General features: G+C 35.7%; 2 protein-coding genes across 2 annotated transcripts in view; one reads left to right on the top strand and one right to left on the bottom strand.

Annotated features, from left to right (window-relative positions):
• Nucleotides 1-20,582, top strand: part of LOC127832643 (zinc finger CW-type PWWP domain protein 1-like) — a 217,689-nt gene that overhangs the window by 40,264 nt on the left and 156,843 nt on the right. The gene's annotated exons all lie outside the window — the stretch shown is intronic.
• Nucleotides 1,226-20,401, bottom strand: LOC127832659 (uncharacterized). Its single transcript, XM_052358271.1, has 9 exons — nucleotides 20,289-20,401; nucleotides 15,154-15,317; nucleotides 6,168-6,369; nucleotides 5,590-5,628; nucleotides 5,168-5,212; nucleotides 2,927-3,073; nucleotides 2,514-2,631; nucleotides 1,777-1,874; nucleotides 1,226-1,574 (listed from the first exon to the last, which is right to left on the bottom strand). Exons 2-9 carry the CDS (start codon nucleotides 15,313-15,315, stop codon nucleotides 1,537-1,539), a joined length of 849 nt encoding a protein of 282 aa, XP_052214231.1. The 5' UTR covers nucleotides 15,316-15,317; nucleotides 20,289-20,401; the 3' UTR covers nucleotides 1,226-1,536.

The raw sequence follows: 20,582 nt of genomic DNA, 5'->3' as shown, positions 1-20,582 counted from the left end.
ACTGTGGACGGATAGTTTATACCTTTTGGCACCGCAATAACTAAGGTGCAATACTTGTTAGTGTAAAAATAAATAATCGGTTAAGACGCGTAAGAATTTAAGAAATACGCTGTATTCATCAATATGCGGACATCAAAACCGAACAAGTGATGTTTTGTTAAGATTCTACGACGGCAAAATTAGTTTTATGACGATATACGGTAGTATTTTATCAAATTTCATAAGGCTAAAAAACCTATTGATTATGTGAATTGCGAACGTTAATCACATTGACACAGTGTTTCAATTGGCTAGACAGGAGATTTAATATCAATCAGCTGTTTACTTTTGAAATGGCATATCGTGTGCAGTTTTTGGGTTATTAGAATAAAACCTGTCGAAGTTTTTGTTAATGTTTATTACAGTAGTACGCACTGCGATTAGCTTTTTATAAGATAATGCAATAGAGATGTAATTATACTTATCGAACTACCAGAAGAATATTAACATTATTCACGTTGGTGTTATCGTTCTACCATGGACAGATAGATGCGCTGATTTCTACAAACACACAATATAGAAAATACTTGCGGTACCTTTGCCATTTTAAATTATGGTTAGTAATGAAATCTTGTCTCAACCTGATTTGCTATGCTGAATAATGATCCGTGTACTAGTGTTTTGCTGATTGCTTTTAATTTTATTCTGGGAACGTTTATAATGCTCTGACAAAAGGAAAAAACAGACTTGTAAATAAAAAATGTTTTACTAAAAACAAATAATTATTGTAATAAATCCTCCAAAGAGTTCGCGGGTGTGTATTATATCGTGAGTAGAGATGCACGCTTAAATAATAGTAGATAAGAATGATTTATGTGGACTTATTGGCTATGCCAGACATCTTTCATATCAAATTTATAGTCTAATGTCTTCGTAAATATATAGGGGCAGACTGTTTCGAAATTGCATGAATTTCCGTTTACAATCACTTTGAAGAATTGATTGCTACTAAGTAAACCTTCGATGAACAAAATATTAATAAGGTTTTCCGGTTCCAAAAGTTAGCGTCACGTAGAAACATGTTCAAGGCGTAGAAGATCATCGATTAATGTACAACCAAGTACTAGAACCGCCATATGAGTATGTCATACTACAACATATATACGTTTTTCTGCCAGATAGAGTACCTCGTGGTCCGTGCCTATTCAACGTATTTGTTTTGCATATATAGACATGATTGTCAACGAAATAATAATTCATGTATTTCAATAAGCAGCAGTTACCCACAAGCATAACTTGCACAATTACAGATCACATATTACAACTGACTTATTAAAAGATACGCTTTAAAAGTCGTATTTTCATTGAGAATGTCAAATACGGAAGCTTTAAACTTGACTCTTTCTACTTAGTATTTTTCACATCAATAATATCAACATATCTGTCATGTTTTAAAAAAGTTTTTCATAACATCTATTTGGTTGTAGCACATTGCGGCTTGTTGCTTGCAGTTAAACACCGTGTAAGATAAACTGGAGTGCATGTATCTCTACAGCATCATGAATTATTCCTCCTGCGTTTATCGTTCTTCTTATCTGAAACAAAACAAAAGTCATACACTTACACTACACTTTATTTTTATTTATGTTTAATAAGTTCATTAATGTGCTGAACTCAACATCTTAATATGATATATTTACTTGTAGCTGGAAGTGGATGGCTTAAAAAACCGAGAAAAAAGCTCGATGTACATTTTTTGAATTCATATAAATATATTTGTAAGTTCTGTTTTGTTACCTCGTTTTTTACTCGACCGTGATCTGGATGTCGGTTTTACATCGACGCTATTCTTTCTTTTAATCCTTTTACAAGACAGGTATCCACGCTTACAGCGGCTGTAAATAAAGCATTTATTTTGCTGTGTATAATTATTTAAATAGAGCTGTTTACAGATTAACGACTTGGCTATTATGATACTTTCACATATTCCAACATAAAAGTACGCGTATGAACTATAAGCGAAATAAAACTGTTGGGAAAATGATACTGCAAATATTATTTCTTATTGAGTTATCATCATTTAATTAATAACGCGCATCTAAAAAAAGAAAACGTTAAACTAAACCATGGCATAATTTGGTATATTTCGATAAGTTACGTCCATATTGTTGACGAAAACGAGGCTAATTTCAAAAGATGTATTTAAAAAGACACTAGCCACTTAATTGGCTGAGTCAATGAGTCGTATAAATATGGTCCGGAGTGCCGGGGTTTCTGTTCTCCCTTTCTTCATTTTGCGACCTTTCGTATTGTCCAGTTGATGCGTATCATGTCATACCAAATCTTTGAAGCACTATTTCAACAAATAACTTCAAGCGTGCAATAAGCAAAGTAGATACTTAAAAACCCGTACAAAAACATGCATGGCAAAGAACCTAAAATTAAAATAACGCACACTTGCGCACATGCATTATGTCCATTTTTCCCAGAACGAGGCTCGTTCATAAATATATGTATGAGCCTTGTACACTTGCCATGTTTTCCGGTGCAGCCGTATACTCGCCCCCTCGAGAAGTCGTATATTGTCGATGGTGCATGTATTTGGCTGTTTTAGACCCGCTGTTATAACGATTTCTTCATTCTTCTGAGAATCTGCCGAACATAAGACAAAATATATCAAAATTAATGTTAGTTAACGACGGACTGCGTATAATTATATAAAATACAAAAAAACGCTTGTAAGATTGATGGAAGGTATAATATGTACTTGAATCTTAATTATTTAAATAGTTTCACATTGCATACAGAAACGAAAAAGTAAATATCCCCGGGAAAATATCACACCAGTAAATAAACAGTATAGAAGCTTTCGTCACCGCATTCTCAACTGAACTAAATATAATGGAAGTATATGATTTCGGTTAGCAAAATAATTGTAATTGTTTACACTGTCCGTCGGTCTGTTTCACACAGTATCCGCTGTTCGGAATGCCTCGATGCGGCTTGGCGCTGTCGGTCACGTGACAGAAGTACCCATGGGGGCAGAGCAGCGGGTCCTCGTCCGGGTCAGGTGGCGTCGTGCTGCACGGCTCTCCTGCAGTGAAACGCGGGGTTCACATGACTGAACTCAGACAAACACCTCGGTGGGTGCAACCCGTATGGGTCAACAGCAGTCACAAGTCAAATCCTTCCAAACAATCTAGAATGATAACAGCTTTGCAACTTGTTTCTAATTTCATTAAAAGCATGGTTATGTTCTACTTAATGCCATTGTATATATAATTTTTATAGCTTTATAGTTTGTATTCAAAATGTATAGGAACATTATTCAAACTATATTTGATGTGAACACAATGGCATGTATGCGACAGTGATTGAAAACATGCTCGGAACCAGTCAGATTTTGTGCGGGTTTAGAGTTGTGCACATAAGTTATAATTTTATGTATTATGTACGTGTTCGGAACCTTTTTTCGCTGTAACTTAAGTTTGTTGAGAATAAGTTTATAATACTAAATTTTATTTTACTATGACACAATGAATTGTTTAGCATATATAGCGTTATTTAAGTGTGGATAACGTTCTAAAAGCTTACATAGACCACGCATAATTAATTTTCTTTTTATCGTGTACATTTGTTTCTATACTATATTTTTCACGTAGAAACGACTACTTAATATATAAATATATATAACACACATACAGTTGCAAAAGCTTCCTCTGTTTATTTGCACACCTACGTTATATAAAACAGTTTTCATTTGATTCAACCAACTACGGTTAAAGAGACCTTTTCACAGATTTGGCCTGTATTGAAGTGTTTCATTAAATGCTTGAAATTGATAAATAACAACATTGAAACTTTATAGCACAAGTATTAAACACGAAAAGAATTAAAGAAAGAAAAAAGTAATCCTTAACAGGGCTCGAAACACTGATCCGTGGAGTGAAAATCTAACACATAAACCACTCAGCCATCCGTGTTCATAGTTATTAATGTATTTTATACTTTGTATATGCAATCCTCGTTTTATCACAAAACATACCGATAACAACAGAACTCTTCAAATTATTCAATCGTTTTGCGTTTGTTCCGGTTTTTAAATCGTCAAAAGATGCATATCATGGATATTAATTAGCATGGTAAATGTTCACTATAACCGTTTCCTCGCAAATACCATGAATAAAACGAAAATTTGCAAATCTAAAAAAAATCTTCTTTTTTTTTTCATTTTTTTTTCAATTTACCAACATGGGAAAATGTCTCTTTAATGTTAGACTTTTATTGTGATAAAACATACCACCGTTAAAACGTGTTGCTTGACATCAGCTGTCGGTCTTCATTTAAACTAAATTTACTGATGGATGTACAAAGCTTATAATATCAGACTGCATGTGGTCTCAAATCTGGACGAAGACTGGCGAATTAAAAAAGGAACACTCACAAAATTGATTAACTTCTGAAATTCCCAGACAGCCACGTGGTTCAGCTTAGAAATAAAAGTCTCAAATAATTAACGCGTTGGTAATAATTCATTTACCATGACGGGCTACACCGGGTTTTGATGCAGTGTGCAGTAACCGCCGATACGTTAAAATCGTTATGATCCAAGTGGGTAACGCACAAAGTAAAAATCATTCGTATTTGAACAAACATTTTCTCTCAATTGCTGTTTTGTTACCGTCGCGTTTTTGCATCTCGCATGATTTCGAACACACGGTTTCACTTAAACATATTAACGAAACTTCAGAGAAACGCATAAATGTTATAGTGCTGCTTTTCTGGTACAAACAAATATTGCGGAGTATGGTCTTTTAACTTTATAGTTTGAGCTGTTATTTCACCAGGAAATTATCGCATGTGTGCTTGTTTTTATTTTAAGTTTGATTGACAAATGAACGATGCACTAGAAGACTTGGTTGTATAATTCTGCATGAATAAGCAGTTAACAGCACATAATTAACCCTTTGCATGCTGGGAAATTTTGCGTCTGCTAAAAGGTCGTCTGTTGAATTTCTAAAATTAGCATATTCTTCGATTTTTTTTCAAAGAATACTATCAGAATAGCAAACAGTTTAGATCCTGATGAGACGCCACGTTCTGTGGCGTCTCATCTGGATTCAAACTGTTTGCAAAGGCCTTCAAAATTCGGTTCCAGCCCTGAAAGAGTTAAAGCAAGAACATATACCTCCAACGTCCAATGATGGCTTCCCCTCTATTAGCCACGAGATTCCTGTAATGAAAATATATAATAACGGTAAAAACTGGGCAGTCGAAACATTCGCCGACTTATAGTTTCCGCCTTTAAACACTCATCATTTCTGCATTCGTGGCATTATCAAACAAAAGCCATGTAAAGAAAGACAACTTACAAACGCTATGGGTTGTTTCTGACCTTAACAAAAAAAAGTACAATACGCATTAAACAGTGTGTAAAATGTAAAGCATGTGACATTAAAACTACTTATTCCGTCACACACAAAAAAACATCAACATGCATATATCATTTTCGATAAATCGTATTTTATTCAAAACATTTGTCGTTCTATGTTCGTACCAATGGCGTTATTGTTTGCATTACACTGATTTCAATGGTTCTTTCCAACAAACCTGATCGAGACCGCCGGGGTTCCTTCTTCCAATCCAAAACTGAAATGTTAAATATTTAAACTACTTTAGCCTCGCTCTGGTAAAACGGGGTTCAATGCGTGTGCGTAAAGTGTCGTCCCAGATATGCCTGCGCAGTCCGCACATGCGAATCTGGAACGACAATTTCCGCTTCGATGGAATTGTTCGATTAAAGGATGTCTCTACTAAAAGAAAATCGAGTTTTGACGGAAAGTCCCTGATTAGACCGTTCGGACTGCACTTTAAAAAAAACCTGTCCGAACATACACATAAAAATTGTGCAAAAAATGTAAGAGAGTTCAACTGTAAAGTACATAATATTTAAACAAGAGAAATAAGACTCTTCAATGAGAACAAGGATCTGTTGTAGCGAATATGACCCGGGTTTCTAAACTGTTTTTCCTTGATATTTTTAAATATTTTAAATTAACCAGAATAGTTTAGTGTTTATGTAAAAACGTTAAATGACATTTAAAAAAAAAACATATATGCGAGCATGTCACTTTTACCGCTTTTTGATAAAAGTATCAAAAGATTTGTAGTTAAATTTGTTCACTCACGAGCGGCGGGTTTCACTTCCGGGACGCAGGTGAACACGCAGCCATTGTAACAACACCTGAAGTCCGCGCTACATTCTACGTCACTGCTGCACGCGGTAACGTTGCAGGCCTCGTAATCGTCGGCTCCCAGAAGGGCCGGCGGACATACCTCTTCCGTTGACATTGTTACCGGAGCGTCCGCCTGGTAGTCGTCGTAGATTACCTGTGAGATGTAATATCAGTGTGAACAAAGTGCAAGCTAGAATCAAAGTTACAATATGGATCAAAGATATTGAGAAGATGTTTTCATTTACCAGCAGTATGAAAGTGCGAAATAACTTGTTTTCAGTGAAAAAAAAATCTTACGACAAGACGTACCAAACGCACTATGGCGCTCACCTGAGACCTAAAGTAACTTAACAGTTCTCCACAGGTAGTGTTCACAAGGTTTCATGACATACTTGAAAGGAAAACTGCCCCAAAAAACTGCCATAGTTTAAACAAACGCATTCATTTTTCAACTCAGCCCAGATACTACACTTTTTTTTAAATATTTTCTGAGTCCTTGCTGTTGAACCCAAATAATCCAGTTTCGAAGTCGGCTGAGATATACTTGGAATAAATATTAAAACCAAACTTCATTAAGATCGGTCAATAAATTGTCATCTAGAGTGTTCACGGGCGTTTTCTTAAATTTGACCTAGGGATTGACGTTAATTTCCACCACACGTTACATGTTTAATACTCGGGTGAGATATCGTTGGGTCCAATGTTTATACTAAGTTTCTTAAAGATTAGACAATGAATATAGCATATAGAGTCTTTGAAGCTTTTTTATAATTTGACCGTTTGACAAAGTCCTAAACGCCACCTAACCTAGTTTTAAACATAGCCGAAATATTACTGCGGAAAATTTTCCGATTCAAGTTTCAAAAAGAATGGGCATTATGATGGACAACGCGCCTTTTGTTTAAATTTGCCCAGGACATAGTTTTTTTTAAATTCTCGTCATCGAGTTTCGAACATAGTCGAAAAACATTCAGAAAAATGTTTTATTAATGTCATAAAGATTAGGTGTATTGTCTCCATTGTGTTTACAAGGCAAGCGTTGACGACAAACGACGAAAAAAAGGACGATCGCGAAAAAGCTTACCCTGACCTCATTGTTCTTAGTTGAGCTTAAACACAGTTTGGCAGACCTACCGAGCTACCCCATGGCAGACCTACCGATCTACCCCATTTGTCGATATTTTAGTGAAGATAAACCACGTTTTCTCCTTATTTTGACACCTACCAGTATATAATCGCTATATGGGCAGTCGAATGAGGTCACCATGAACTTTGCCATGTGTTGGTGCTAAATGGTCTGCCTTGAAACATCCCATGTCAGACTCATTTAGGTATGTCGGCTGTGATATCATGGCATAAAATCGCGTCCGGTAAATAATTGTTTTATATTATAAAACAAACAAATAAATGACTTTCGCATGCGTAGGACTTGCCTGATATTTCTTTTTAAGGTACAACAGAATGAGTAAATGATGAAGATTCATCAGTGTTTTCATTTGAATGATACATACCGGAATTAAAGTTATGTTTGGAACTCGTCCCGAGAATATCATAGGCAAAAGTTTTTTTAAAGTATAATTCGGTTAAGCGTTTAAGGAATGAATGAGAGTCCATCTCGGTTTGATCTAGGCAGTTAAACGTCATTACTGCAAATGAATGTAAAATATAACAATCTGATATGAAAATTCATTCAAATGTGCGCATACCATGCTCAAACACTCATTTTAAAATCATTAATGATCGTACCCTTAAAAAAACGCATCTGATGTGAACGTTATGTGATGATTTTACGGCTGATTTTTCCAGACACAAAGTATTTTGATTGGTATGATACACGCTAGTAAAACAGATTTTACACATTTCGTAGAATGTATACACTACTGGAATCAGACATAATACGGAAATGATGCTGATTATCTTCATAGATGCGTTCATATTACCTGTTGCTGGCAAACGAAAAAGTCATTATCACTGATTGTGATTGCATTTAACGCGGATAAATAATTACATTTGCTGGAGGTATCATGTCTTAGATCACGAGGAATGCAGATTTTATTTGCAGACAACATATAATTTAAATGATTTTGGTTGAATGTGAAATTAAGAACACCTGTTGCTGGTGATAAAAGGATTAAATGGCAATAACGTTACATAAGCTGACTTCGTATAACACAAAATCAAAGATAACACAGATTTAATAGTTGAACTAGACATGTGTCCGGACACCCACATGCCAGTGTTTCTCAAAACTTCGCAATTAAAGAAAACATCCAATTGATGGTAAACCATTGTTTAATCAAGTTTAATCACTCTAGCAACGATATTTTCGAGTAACGAAGGGCACAATAAAACCAGATTTACGGACGGAAGAATGGACCTCTAAACAAATGAAAAAAAAAGAACTTCTTAATTCATAACCCTAATGCAATTAAGACACTGAGGGACTTATTCGGCAACTAGAGATGTTTTACCACATGCATACGTCTCGAATGAATGGAAGGACGGAAACAGACTTTACATGTGTGTTTAACGCCTAACTAGATCAACGTGTCATTACTGTATCGTGTTCCCCTCATAACAACTGTATTTCTACATAATTCATGGAAAATCAAAATGACAAACCAATTCAATTAATAAACTTTATTCACAATAATATGATTCCCATAATAGGTGTTTTTTGTGGAAACTATTCTTTCATCTGCGATTTTTGCTGTGCAATACATCGTCATCGTCTTTGTGACCAGAATCAGCAGCATCACTATGACGGTATTTATTTATTTGCTAGAAATCTGGTTAGTTGTGTTTGTTTAGTTTACTTGTGATTTTCGCCGTTTTTAACATAATTTCAGTCATATCGCGTAGGTCACTTAAACCAAGTCGCTCTTTTCCAGCGATTGTTGATTTACCCTTACTAAGCGCCCACACTTACACAAGGAACCAATAACTGCCAAACTTTTATCTGAGATAGGGGAAGAGAGGCCGTAGAAAGCATTTCGTGACCTATCCCCACAAATTGTGGAACCAAACCGCGATGCTCGGACCAGCCCTCTACCAATTGAGCTAGCCTATCCGGTCATGTAGCCCGTGTTCAACTGTACTCAGTATTTAACTTCGAGCAAAGGAGGAACATATTTTAGCCGAGGAAATATACTGGTTGCTGGGGCGTAATGTTCCCAATAACTGACAAGTACAAATAAGCTAAGGGTTTGTAGTGAAAGCCTATGGGCAGCTAGATTTAATCATAATGGTTTACCCATTATTGGACATTAAACAAATAATAATCCGCACTCTTTATACTGACAAAATTATGGACTTGCAAATCGTGATATTGAATGCGCGTTTTTTTTATTCAATTTCGAATTGTGAAACCTTTAATAGACTATGTAGTCTTTAATAAGCATAAATCGCATTGTACTAATATCATGTTATTAGTTGTGATCAGAACGCATTGCACTCAGTGCCACTGTTAGTACATGGCAGTTACTTCAAACTCAGTAAATGTTTATTTAATGAGTCAGAGTAACTTAAATGAATTGTTATCGAATAGAATAATTGATTGCCTTGTAGGAGTACGGTGTACCGGTGAATGACTCTAATTTCTTACATGACATAAAGTTTGATCGACTGAATTGTACTTATGAATAAACCCGCAATGTATGTGTATGTCACTGCAGATTACCGGTACTTATGAATAAACCCGCAATGTATGTTTATGTCACTGCAGATTACCGGTACTTATGAATAAACCCGCAATGTATGTTTATGTCACTGCAGATTACCGGTACTTATGAATAAACCCGCAATGTATGTGTATGTCACTGCAGATTACCGGTAGTCATGAATAAACCAGCAAATAAAACTAGCACTTAAAAAAACGTAAATATAACTTCACTACCAATTAAAACAGTATTATCATTCGTTTAAGTTAAGAAATAAATCCAGAATTAAGGAAATTAATATCATGAAGAAAAACACAACAACACAGTAATTAGCCATTGAACAAGAAAATTCAAGTTCAAAACAATTTGCCGGTATTAAAATGTTTGACATTTTAAAATCAACTGTTTGCGTTGCACTAGTGATTTTAATAATGATATATGAACTACTTAACACTACAGATCTAGTATATCGAATTGTACATACCATTAGCAGATATCACCATCAATATCATCATATGTGACCTATAGTATAACGGTATGACAACAGTTGGTGCGTACATTCGCCGTCGGTTGGCGGTCAGTGTTTTCGTAAGCCAGAAAATAGCAAGCCAGCGCGTTACATTGAGAGTGGTGCCAATACTCACAATGAGCCATATTAACGCCTAAATGGATAAAATGTGACTCCGCTACTTTTCCTGGATTTGCAAAGCAGAGGAGTTACAGGAAATTGTTCACAGACTTTCAATTTGTTAATGTCATAACATGTATTCACTTATATATTACAGGTAAATTTAGTATAGTCTTTAATATTTATAAAAGAAAGCAAAAAGAACTAGAATGGTCATTTGAAATGACGAATATTCCCGCACTGGTTCATATCATGCACTTGCAAAACATGGATATTAGTAAAATCAAACTCCATATTGTGTCGTTCGCTACTTCACATTAAGCAAACACAAAAACAACAAGATGTGTTTGTGAAACACAATGTCCCCCTATATGACGTTTGACCTTGAAGGATGACCTTGACCTTGACCCTTCACCACTCAAAATGTGCAGCTCCACGAGATACACATGCATTTCAAATATAAAATTTCTAGCTTCAATATTGCAGAAGTGACATTACATGAGCAATTTTGACCCATATATTTGATCTTGAAGGATGACCTTGACCTTTCACCACTCAAAATATGCAGCTCCATGAGATACACATGCATGCCAAATATCAACGTGCTATCTTCAATATTGCAAAAGTATTCATAAAATAAGCGATTTGGGCCACATATATTTGACCTCTGATCTTGAAGGATGACCTTGACCTTGACCTTTCACCACTCAAAATGTGCAGCTCCATGAGATACACATGCATGCCAAATATCAAGTTCCTATCTTCAATATTGCAAAAGTACTCATAAAATGAGCGATTTGGGCCACATATATTTGACCTCTGACCTTGAAGGATGACCTTGACCTTGACCTTTCACCACTCAAAATGTGCAGCTCCATGAGATACACATGCATGCCAAATATCAAGTTGCTATCTTGAATATTGAAATACTGCAAAAGTGTACATTAAATGAGCGATTTTGACCCATATATTTGACATTTGACCTTGAAGGATGACCTTGACCTTGACCTTTCACCACTCAAAATGTGCAGCTCCATGAGATATATATGCCTGCCAAATATCAAGTTGCTATCTTCAATATTGCAAAAGTTATTGCAAATGTTAAAGTTGGCGCAAACAAACCAACAGATCAACAGACCAACCAACCAACAGACAGGGCAAAAACAATATGTCCCCCACTACTATAGTGGGGGACATAAAAAGCCATACGATGTGGGCTCAGAGCCTCCGAGTACAGTATTCGGTAATACCGGAGATATCTCACGTTTTTGAAGTCGTTTAAATGCCTCAGGTATAATTGTGAGCTGTCTGATATAACTTACAAACACTAGTAATCTATATAAAATTGGTGTGGACGTTTCTACATTTCTACGATGCTTGTACGAAAACGCATATGACTACTATACAGTATAGGCGTTTGATGTCATCGATATACCGTATCTTTCAGTTATGTCGTATTAATACAGAACACATCATAATAGAACAGAAAGTTTAATTCATATAACTTTAACAATTCCAGGTCACCGTTATAAATACAAAACTGACAATATATAGGCAATAAGCACATGCATAGTAATGCGAAAGTGACCAAAATAGTATACAATAAGGTGTTAAAAATGCATTTAGGCCATTATAGCATTATCGGTACTCCACGTTTGCATTCAATGCATACTAGGTCGGTTATAATAGGATTTGTCAATATCCATTTTTCTAATATCAGTATAAAAAGAAAATACCATTACAAAATGTTATCATTTGAGCTACATACTACATTTAAGTTTGTTTAAGGAACATTTCTATCTCTCCCAGATTCAATTTTTAACATAATGGGACGAAAGTCTTAATTTTAATATGTTTTAATATTGTGGGTTTTATCCTATGTTTTCGTCCAGATGTTGATGATGACGATGACGATGACGACGACGAGATGGAAGAGGAGGAGGAGGGGGATGATGATGAGGAGGTGGAGGAGGATAGAATAACGATATGCGGATTTATTAAGTTCTTCGAAAGTGCGTTCCGTTTATTCACGTATATTTTAACACTGCAACGCGCTTTGGGTTTGATAAAAAAGCGAACGCACATTGGCGTTGGAGAAAAAATGTTGCGTTTCCCCTGCAGTGCCGTGTAGGTTGTATCGTTGCTTTTTTATACCAATCTTTACTTCATGGACTTATGAAATGTAAGAACCTATCTTTCATCTTGACCTCACACCGCAACCTGGCAGATCATATGCCGCTAGGTGTGATATGGAACGCCGCTCGACCGGTGAGCAAGTAGATAATGTCACGACGACTTGACCTCTAGCGCGACATGTTATCTCCAAGAAAATTAAACATTGGTAGAAACACTGATAATCATTGCCGAATGTATTCCTGTTGATTGCTGGAGGTTTGACTTTGATATTATGTGTAATGTAAGTAAACTTAATAATCGAACTCGGATTTCGATTGCATAAATATTATTCGTTTCAAACATTAAGAACATCGTTTTTACACCATATACGCTATTGATTAAGCAAAGATGCAAACTACTAATTATTTCAATTGATATGGTTAATTTTTCTATATCTGTTGTATCTTAAGGCATCAATGACGAGCGCGTCGACCTTACAGCATTATCCATTAGGTCAGGTCATTAGTTGATGATTGATGCGCCTTCCCCGCTTTCCTTGTCGATGATTAGCGGTAGACGAGAAATGTCTGAACTTGGTCGGAATTAATTAACGTACATCGGTGAATGTTACTGAGTGGTCGCCGCCCAGTGTACTGAAATAATGTGGTACTGCGTACGATCTATAGAAATCTACTCCTACTTCTTCTTCTACTACTACAACTACTACTACTACTACTACTACTACACTACTACTACTACTACTACTACTACTACTACTACTACTACTACTACTACCTACTACTACTTACTACTACTACTACTACTCTACTACTACTACTACTACTACTACTACTGACTACTACATTATACTACGACTACTACTACTACTACTACTACTACTACTACTACTACTACTACACTACTACTACTACTATCTACTACTACTACTACTACTACTACTAACGACTACTACTACTCTACTACTACTACTACTACTACTACTACTAGTTCTACTACTACTACTACTACTACTACTACTACTACTACTACTACTACTACTACTACTATCTACTACTACTACTACTACTACGACGACTACTACTACTACTACTACTACTACTACTACTACTACTACTACTACTACTACTTACTACTACTACTACTACTACTACTACTACTACTACTACTACTTACTACTACTACTACTACTACTACTACACTACTTACTTCTACTACTACTACTACTGACTACTACTACTACACTACTACTACTACTACTACTACTACTACTACTACTACTACTACTACTACTACTACTACTACTACTACTACTACTACTACTACTACTACTACTACTACTACTACTACTACTACTACTACTACTACTACTACTTCTACTACTACTACTACTACTACTACTACAACTACATGCACTACTACTACTTCTACTACTACTACTTCTACTACTACTACTACTACTACTACTACTACTACTACTACTACTACTACTACTACTACTACTACTACTACTACTTCTACTACTACTACTACTACATGCACTACTACTACTACTACCACTACTACTACTACTACTACTACTACTACTACTACTACTACATGCACTACTACTACTACTACTTACTACTACTACTACTACTACTACTACTACTACTACTACTTCTACTACTACTACTACTACTACATGCACTACTACTACTACTACTTCTACTACTACTACTACTACTACTACTACTACTACTACTTCTACTACTACTACTACTAACATGCACTACTTACTACTACTACTTCTACTACTACTACTACTACTACTACTACTACTACTACTTCTACTACTACTAACTACTACATGCACTACTACTACTACTTACTTCTACTACTACTACTACTACTACTACTACTACTACTACTACTACTACTACTACTACATGCACTACTACTACTACTACTACTACTACTACTACTACTACTACTACTACTACTACTACTACTACTACTAGCACTATTACTACTACTACTACTACTACTACTACTACTACTACTACTACTACTACATGCACTACTACTACTACTACATGCACTACTACTACTTCTACTACTACTACTACTACTACTACTACTTCTACTACTACTACTACTACTACTACTACATGCACTACTACTACTACTACTTCTACTACTACTACTACTACATGCACTACTACTACTACTACTTCTACTACTACTACTACTACTACTACTACTACTACTACTACTACTACTACTACTACATGCACTACTACTACTACTACTACTACTACTACTACTACTACTACTACATGCACTACTACTACTACTACTACTACTACTACTACTACTACATTACAAGCACTACTACTACTAGTACTAGTATTACTACTTATTAATTAGTTTGTAGTTATAAAATATTTATTATACTAATAAAATATACCAAGAGTAAGAATACGAATAAGAATAGGGATAATATAAATATTAATATTATAAGCAAAATGTTACTTACAGAATCTACCATCCATTTTTCTTTCTTTTCAGTCTGGTTGTGGTCCCGTTGTCTATCATGGGTGTCACTGGGGATTTGATAGTTCCCGTACCGTATACGGGCCCCGGATGTAAGTCCAATAGCGCACGTGCAAATACAAAGCAGTGCGTGCATTAATTCCATATCTGCAGGGTAACAAACGATGCATATGATTAATAGCACAAAGGTGTTAGTTTAATCACATATACTCGCGTACTTTTGTGGTCCGTCTACAAACTCACGTGTGCTACATCTTTGTAGTATTTCAAGTATTTCACAGACGTCCCAAGCATGATTCATATCGCTGAGACCACATGGGTTGTCTGAGCGCACGTTACCGGGGTTAGTTTAGTTTAAGTTAATTAAGAAACACATCATGTACCTCTCGTGAAAATTAAATAACGATTACATTATTGTTCAATCACTGTTATTTTTGTAACTAAAGTTCGATTACCTACATTATTTAAGTGCAGAAATTATGTTTCCGCAAAGTAAAAGGTATGTCATTTACTTAAGTTTCCATAATCGAACTATTTAAGCTATTCATTAAACGCATGAGCTTGTCGAACGCCGTCGTGCAAATAAATTATGAAACTAATTTATGTCAATGTTAACTTAACACTGGAGATAAATATCAGCGTACAATAACGCGGTTAATTTAATCAAACGGTTAAGTACACTTATGTTTTGTGATATATGTTTGTAAATCCACGAGACGTTGAACATCGAGCCGCAGGCTAGACGCAGAAGTGATCACCTGTAAGGCGCGCGGGCTGATCTGTTTACGGCATCACATCTGAGATTATCCCATCACCGTCTGATAAGGGAGAGTTCAATAGTCTCGGTTACAATATAGTTCCTCAAAACAATCTGCATCAAATGTGCATTAAAATGATTTAATAGAAAAATCTAAAAAGTCATTTTGTCTTGTTCCATCTTACTACCTGGCATGTTTCTATGTGTGTGTTCAAGTTTATGTGATTTATATGGTTTCTAGTGGTGACTGGTGTTTGGTATTTTACTATATGCCATTGTGTAATGTGTGTTTTGTTTGATGATAGTTATGATCAATTATACAATCTTAATTGGTGTTTTCGGTGTATTAAAAAAAAATAAATATTCTCCATGTTGTTTGAGCGAAATGTGCATTATTCGAGCCGCGTTCTGAGAAAACTGGGCATAATGCATGTGCGTAAAGTGTCGTCCCAGATTAGCCTGTGCCGTCCGCACTGGCTAGTCAGGGACGACACTTTCCGCCTAAATTGGATTTAAGCTACGAAGAGACTTCATTTAAACGAAAAATGTCATAAAAGCGGAAAGTGTCATCCCTGATTAGCCTGTGAGGATTGCACAGGCTAATCTGGGACGACACTTTACGCACATGCATTATGCCCAGTTTTCTCAGAACACGACTCATTTTAAGACATACCCGGTACTACGTGCAAATAATGTTCATGAATATTTTACTTGCTTGCTAGTGTTGCTTATGATTCTGGCAACTCGAAAGAAATCTTAAAGTTAATATGTTAAAAGACCTACCAGTACTTCGGTCGTAACACAATTAATTTCTTGTTAAGTTTTGCTGACTTTTAATTGAAAACTTTACAATCGAAATGTGAAATGTCAGCAACGCATTATGGTAGTTTTCTATCACGCTTCATTACTTTTTGAATAGTTGCGTTTTGTTTGCACGCGATGACAAGTGCGCGAGATATTTAAAAATACCAACAGGAGAAGTAATTATAAGGCCTCTTTCACGTTTCAGATTGAACAAGATGTGTTTGTGAAACACAATGTCCCCTTTTATGACATTTGACCTTGAAGGATGACCTTGACCTTGACCCTTCACCACTCAAAATGTGCAGCTCCTTGAGATACACACGCATTTCAAATATAAAATTGCTAGCTTCAATATTGCAGAAGTGATATTACATGAGCAATTTTGACCCATATATTTGACCTTGAAGGATGACCTTGACCTTGACCTTTCACCACTCAAAGTGTGCAGCTCCATGAGATACACACGCATGCCAAATATCAAGTTGCTATCTTCAATATTGCAAAAGTATTCATAAAATAAGCAATTTGGGCCACATATATTTGACCTCTGACCTTGAAGGATGACCTTGACCTTGGCCTTTCACCTCTCAAAATGTGCAGCTCCATGAGATACACATGCATGCAAAATATCAAGTTGCTATCTTCAATATTGCAAAAGTATTTATAAAATAAGCGATTTGGGCCACATATATTTGACCTCTGACCTTGAAGGATGACCTTGACCTTTCACCACTCAAAATGTGCAGCTCCATGAGATACACATGCATGCCAAATGTCAAGTTGCTATCTTCAATATTGCAAAAGTACATGTATTCATAAAATGAGCGATTTTGGCCACATATATTTGACCTCTGACCTTGAAGGATGACCTTGACCTTGACCTTTCACCACTCAAAATGTGCAGCTTCATGAGATACACATGCATGCCAAATATGAAGTTGCTATCTTCAATATAGAAAAAGTTATTGCAAAATGTTAAAGTTGGCGCAAACCAACCAACAGACCAACCAACCAACAGACCAACCAACCAACAGACAGGGCAAAAACAATATGTCCCCCACTACTATAGTGGGGGACATAAAAATAAACCCCAAATAGGAAATCAACTGGAATATTTTCACAATGTTTTTTATGTACATGTTTGTTATAACAAGGTCTGATCTGTGTGTATACATGTATAATACTATAGTAAGTTTTGTCACCAAGGTAGTGTTAAATATAATTTATGTTGGTCAAAATCGTTCGCGATTTTATTTAAGTATACTCGGAAAAACAGTTTCTTATTGATACTTAACCCATTTATGCCTAGTGGACTCTCCCATCCTTGTAAATTGAATCAATTTATTTCCAAAATAAGAGATGTCTAGTATATTTATTTCTATATTTAGAATATTTCTTACAGAAATTCCTTTAACCAAACATCGCAGACCGAGATGAGACGCCGCATGCGGCGTCTCATCTGGGTCTACGCTGTTTGCCAAGGCATTTTGTCTAGACGCTAAGCATAAATGGGTTTTAAAAAAATCTCGAAACAAATTACACGATATTTCAACAGTATATACATGTATGTATCGCATCTTACTATAGTGTTCATATTTTTAAATGAGATTTACCAGAATGACTGATCCGTAACGAGAAAGTCATTTTCGCATTTCCGTTTTATTTGTGTGCGCAAATTTAACAACTCAACTAGTGTCACTTTGCATTTGGAAAATCCGCTCTTCATAAAAACTTAAAACAATGTATTTAGGAATCTCACAGAACGTTAAAAGCTGCTCGCAATTAAAGAGTCTCCGTATGTGGTTTTCTACGATTTGACCCGGTGACCTAGTGTTTTTTTTACCTTTAATATCTTCGGATTCGTACGTGACCTAAATATTGTCATTTGACCAAATTGAGTCATACATGTAGCTTCTACAATGGTAACATTGTATTATTTTTTTTACAATATTCGACCATGTGACTACGTTGATTACGTCACTTGAAGCAGATTCGAACTTGTTATGATAACGTTTCTGACAAAGCTTCAGTGCCACTGATTCATTTCGAAGATTTGATCGACTGACCTAGTTTTTTTACCCCAATTGATCCAGGTTCAAACTTGGCCTAGATATTGTAAAGCTATGAGAAATTTACTGATAGATTTTGCCAACCTTTGTGCAGAATGATAAAAAGTAAACATAAAGCTAACTCGTTTATCAAATAAACATTTTAATGGTTACCTAGTTTTCGACCTAACTTGACCCAAAGTCGGATCAGGCGATAGGTGAAACATCTCGCCATGCTGCGCGGATAAAGTATACACATATATGATTACTGACTTTATATTGTGTGAATTTTTTATTCAATTGTTAGTACAACTCCGCCGATAGCGCTAGTGTTAGGTGTGTTATTTTTCGACAAATTACCTCAAACAAATGGTAATGTTTTTTTCTTCGATACAAATGTTTTGTTAGTTGCCCGCACAGGCCAATCAGGGACGAAGCATTTCGCTTATTTTCAGTCTTCTTAGCGAATATACCCTTAATGCGGAAAGTGTAGCCTGTTATTAGAATGTGCGCACTGCACATACTATTATGGAACTGCATAGACCAGTCTGGGACGAATCTTAACACACATGCAGTAAGACCCGTTTTCACGGAGCGAGACTCAATTGAAGGACTGCAGCTGAGAGACGACACATAAGAATTTCTAGTTGTATTAATTTGAAATCAATTTGGGGATACATCCCACTGGTAATATAGATGCACTATCTCTGTTGCGTGGATGAATCATTAAAAATCAATTGCTCACGCTGCAAAGGTTAAGGGCGCGGTCATTTCATCAGGGGGTATCTGCATTCCCGACAGATGTGGCGGTTGTTAATTACAGAGTACCTCTCCATAGATTCTTAGTGTATATACAGTCATTTCTCCAAAATCCGACGCTTAACACATAGCAAAAGCCATTTTACAATAAACACGAGTCAAAGGGCACAATGAAAACGTAAATGTTAGATACCAAAACAAAACCAACACAATATACTACAAAAATAAAACAAACACAAGCACGTGGTGTGATAATACTTGATGGTTTTTATTTTAAGTGTAGTTACCTGTATTAATTTTATTAAACATATTTGTTCAAGATGCCCGTTGGAACAGTTACTTGCTGTTAAATGTCTGTGGTCTATTGATTGCGTTCATCCATTAATCTAGAGCAATCACCACAATAATTATTGTTGAGTGGTGCCAAATCTCGGTGAGAGCTAATGAAATCATTAAGTAAATTGAGTAACTACCCAGCGGTTCTCCGAAATAAGCAGAAACAATAACGGTAGCGCGGTTGTACCCTCTTCATTCTCATACGATACCTTTGCTCGTATTCCATTTCCCCATGGAAGCTCTTATTTTTATCTCGTCATTAACATATTTACTTGTAGTATTACATGTACATAAAATGGATTTCTAATATTATACGCTTTATGATGCGGCTTATGTCTTACAAAACTGATCCGTCGACGACAGTTAAATTATGTGATTTTAATGTGGTAGAAAACATCCTAGATATAAGCTTACCTGATAAATAGCAAACTACCTCCTAACTAGCCATAGGAACCACGTTATGTGTGTCTTAAGTCACATTTGAACTAGATTTATTGTGATAATTCATGTACTGGCAGCGTTGAACGCACCAACACCATTGCGCTAATCTTAAATTCATGGTATACAAACATATACATTTTAAGGATTAAAATGGTCTTTTTTCTTAAAATTATGTGGTTAATATAAACTAGTCAGATTCTATATAGCACTCATGGAACTGCACTTAATTTTGCACACGTTTCTTTATTGTATTATATAATGAAATAA

The sequence above is a fragment of the Dreissena polymorpha genome, chromosome 5 (genome assembly GCF_020536995.1).
Source record: "Dreissena polymorpha isolate Duluth1 chromosome 5, UMN_Dpol_1.0, whole genome shotgun sequence".
Classification (NCBI taxonomy): domain Eukaryota; kingdom Metazoa; phylum Mollusca; class Bivalvia; order Myida; family Dreissenidae; genus Dreissena; species Dreissena polymorpha.
This window is presented reverse-complemented; position numbering and strand designations above follow the sequence as displayed.

Coding starts and splice junctions, on each gene's coding strand:
- LOC127832659 (XM_052358271.1), bottom strand. CDS start 15,315: ATGGAATTAATGCACGCACTGCTTTGTATTTGCACGTGCGCTATTGGA. Junction 5,213..5,589: donor ACCCCGGCGGTCTCGATCAG/GTTTGTTGGAAA, acceptor TTTTCATTACAG/GAATCTCGTGGCTAATAGAG. Junction 3,074..5,167: donor GCCATCATTGGACGTTGGAG/GTATATGTTCTT, acceptor GTTTCACTGCAG/GAGAGCCGTGCAGCACGACG.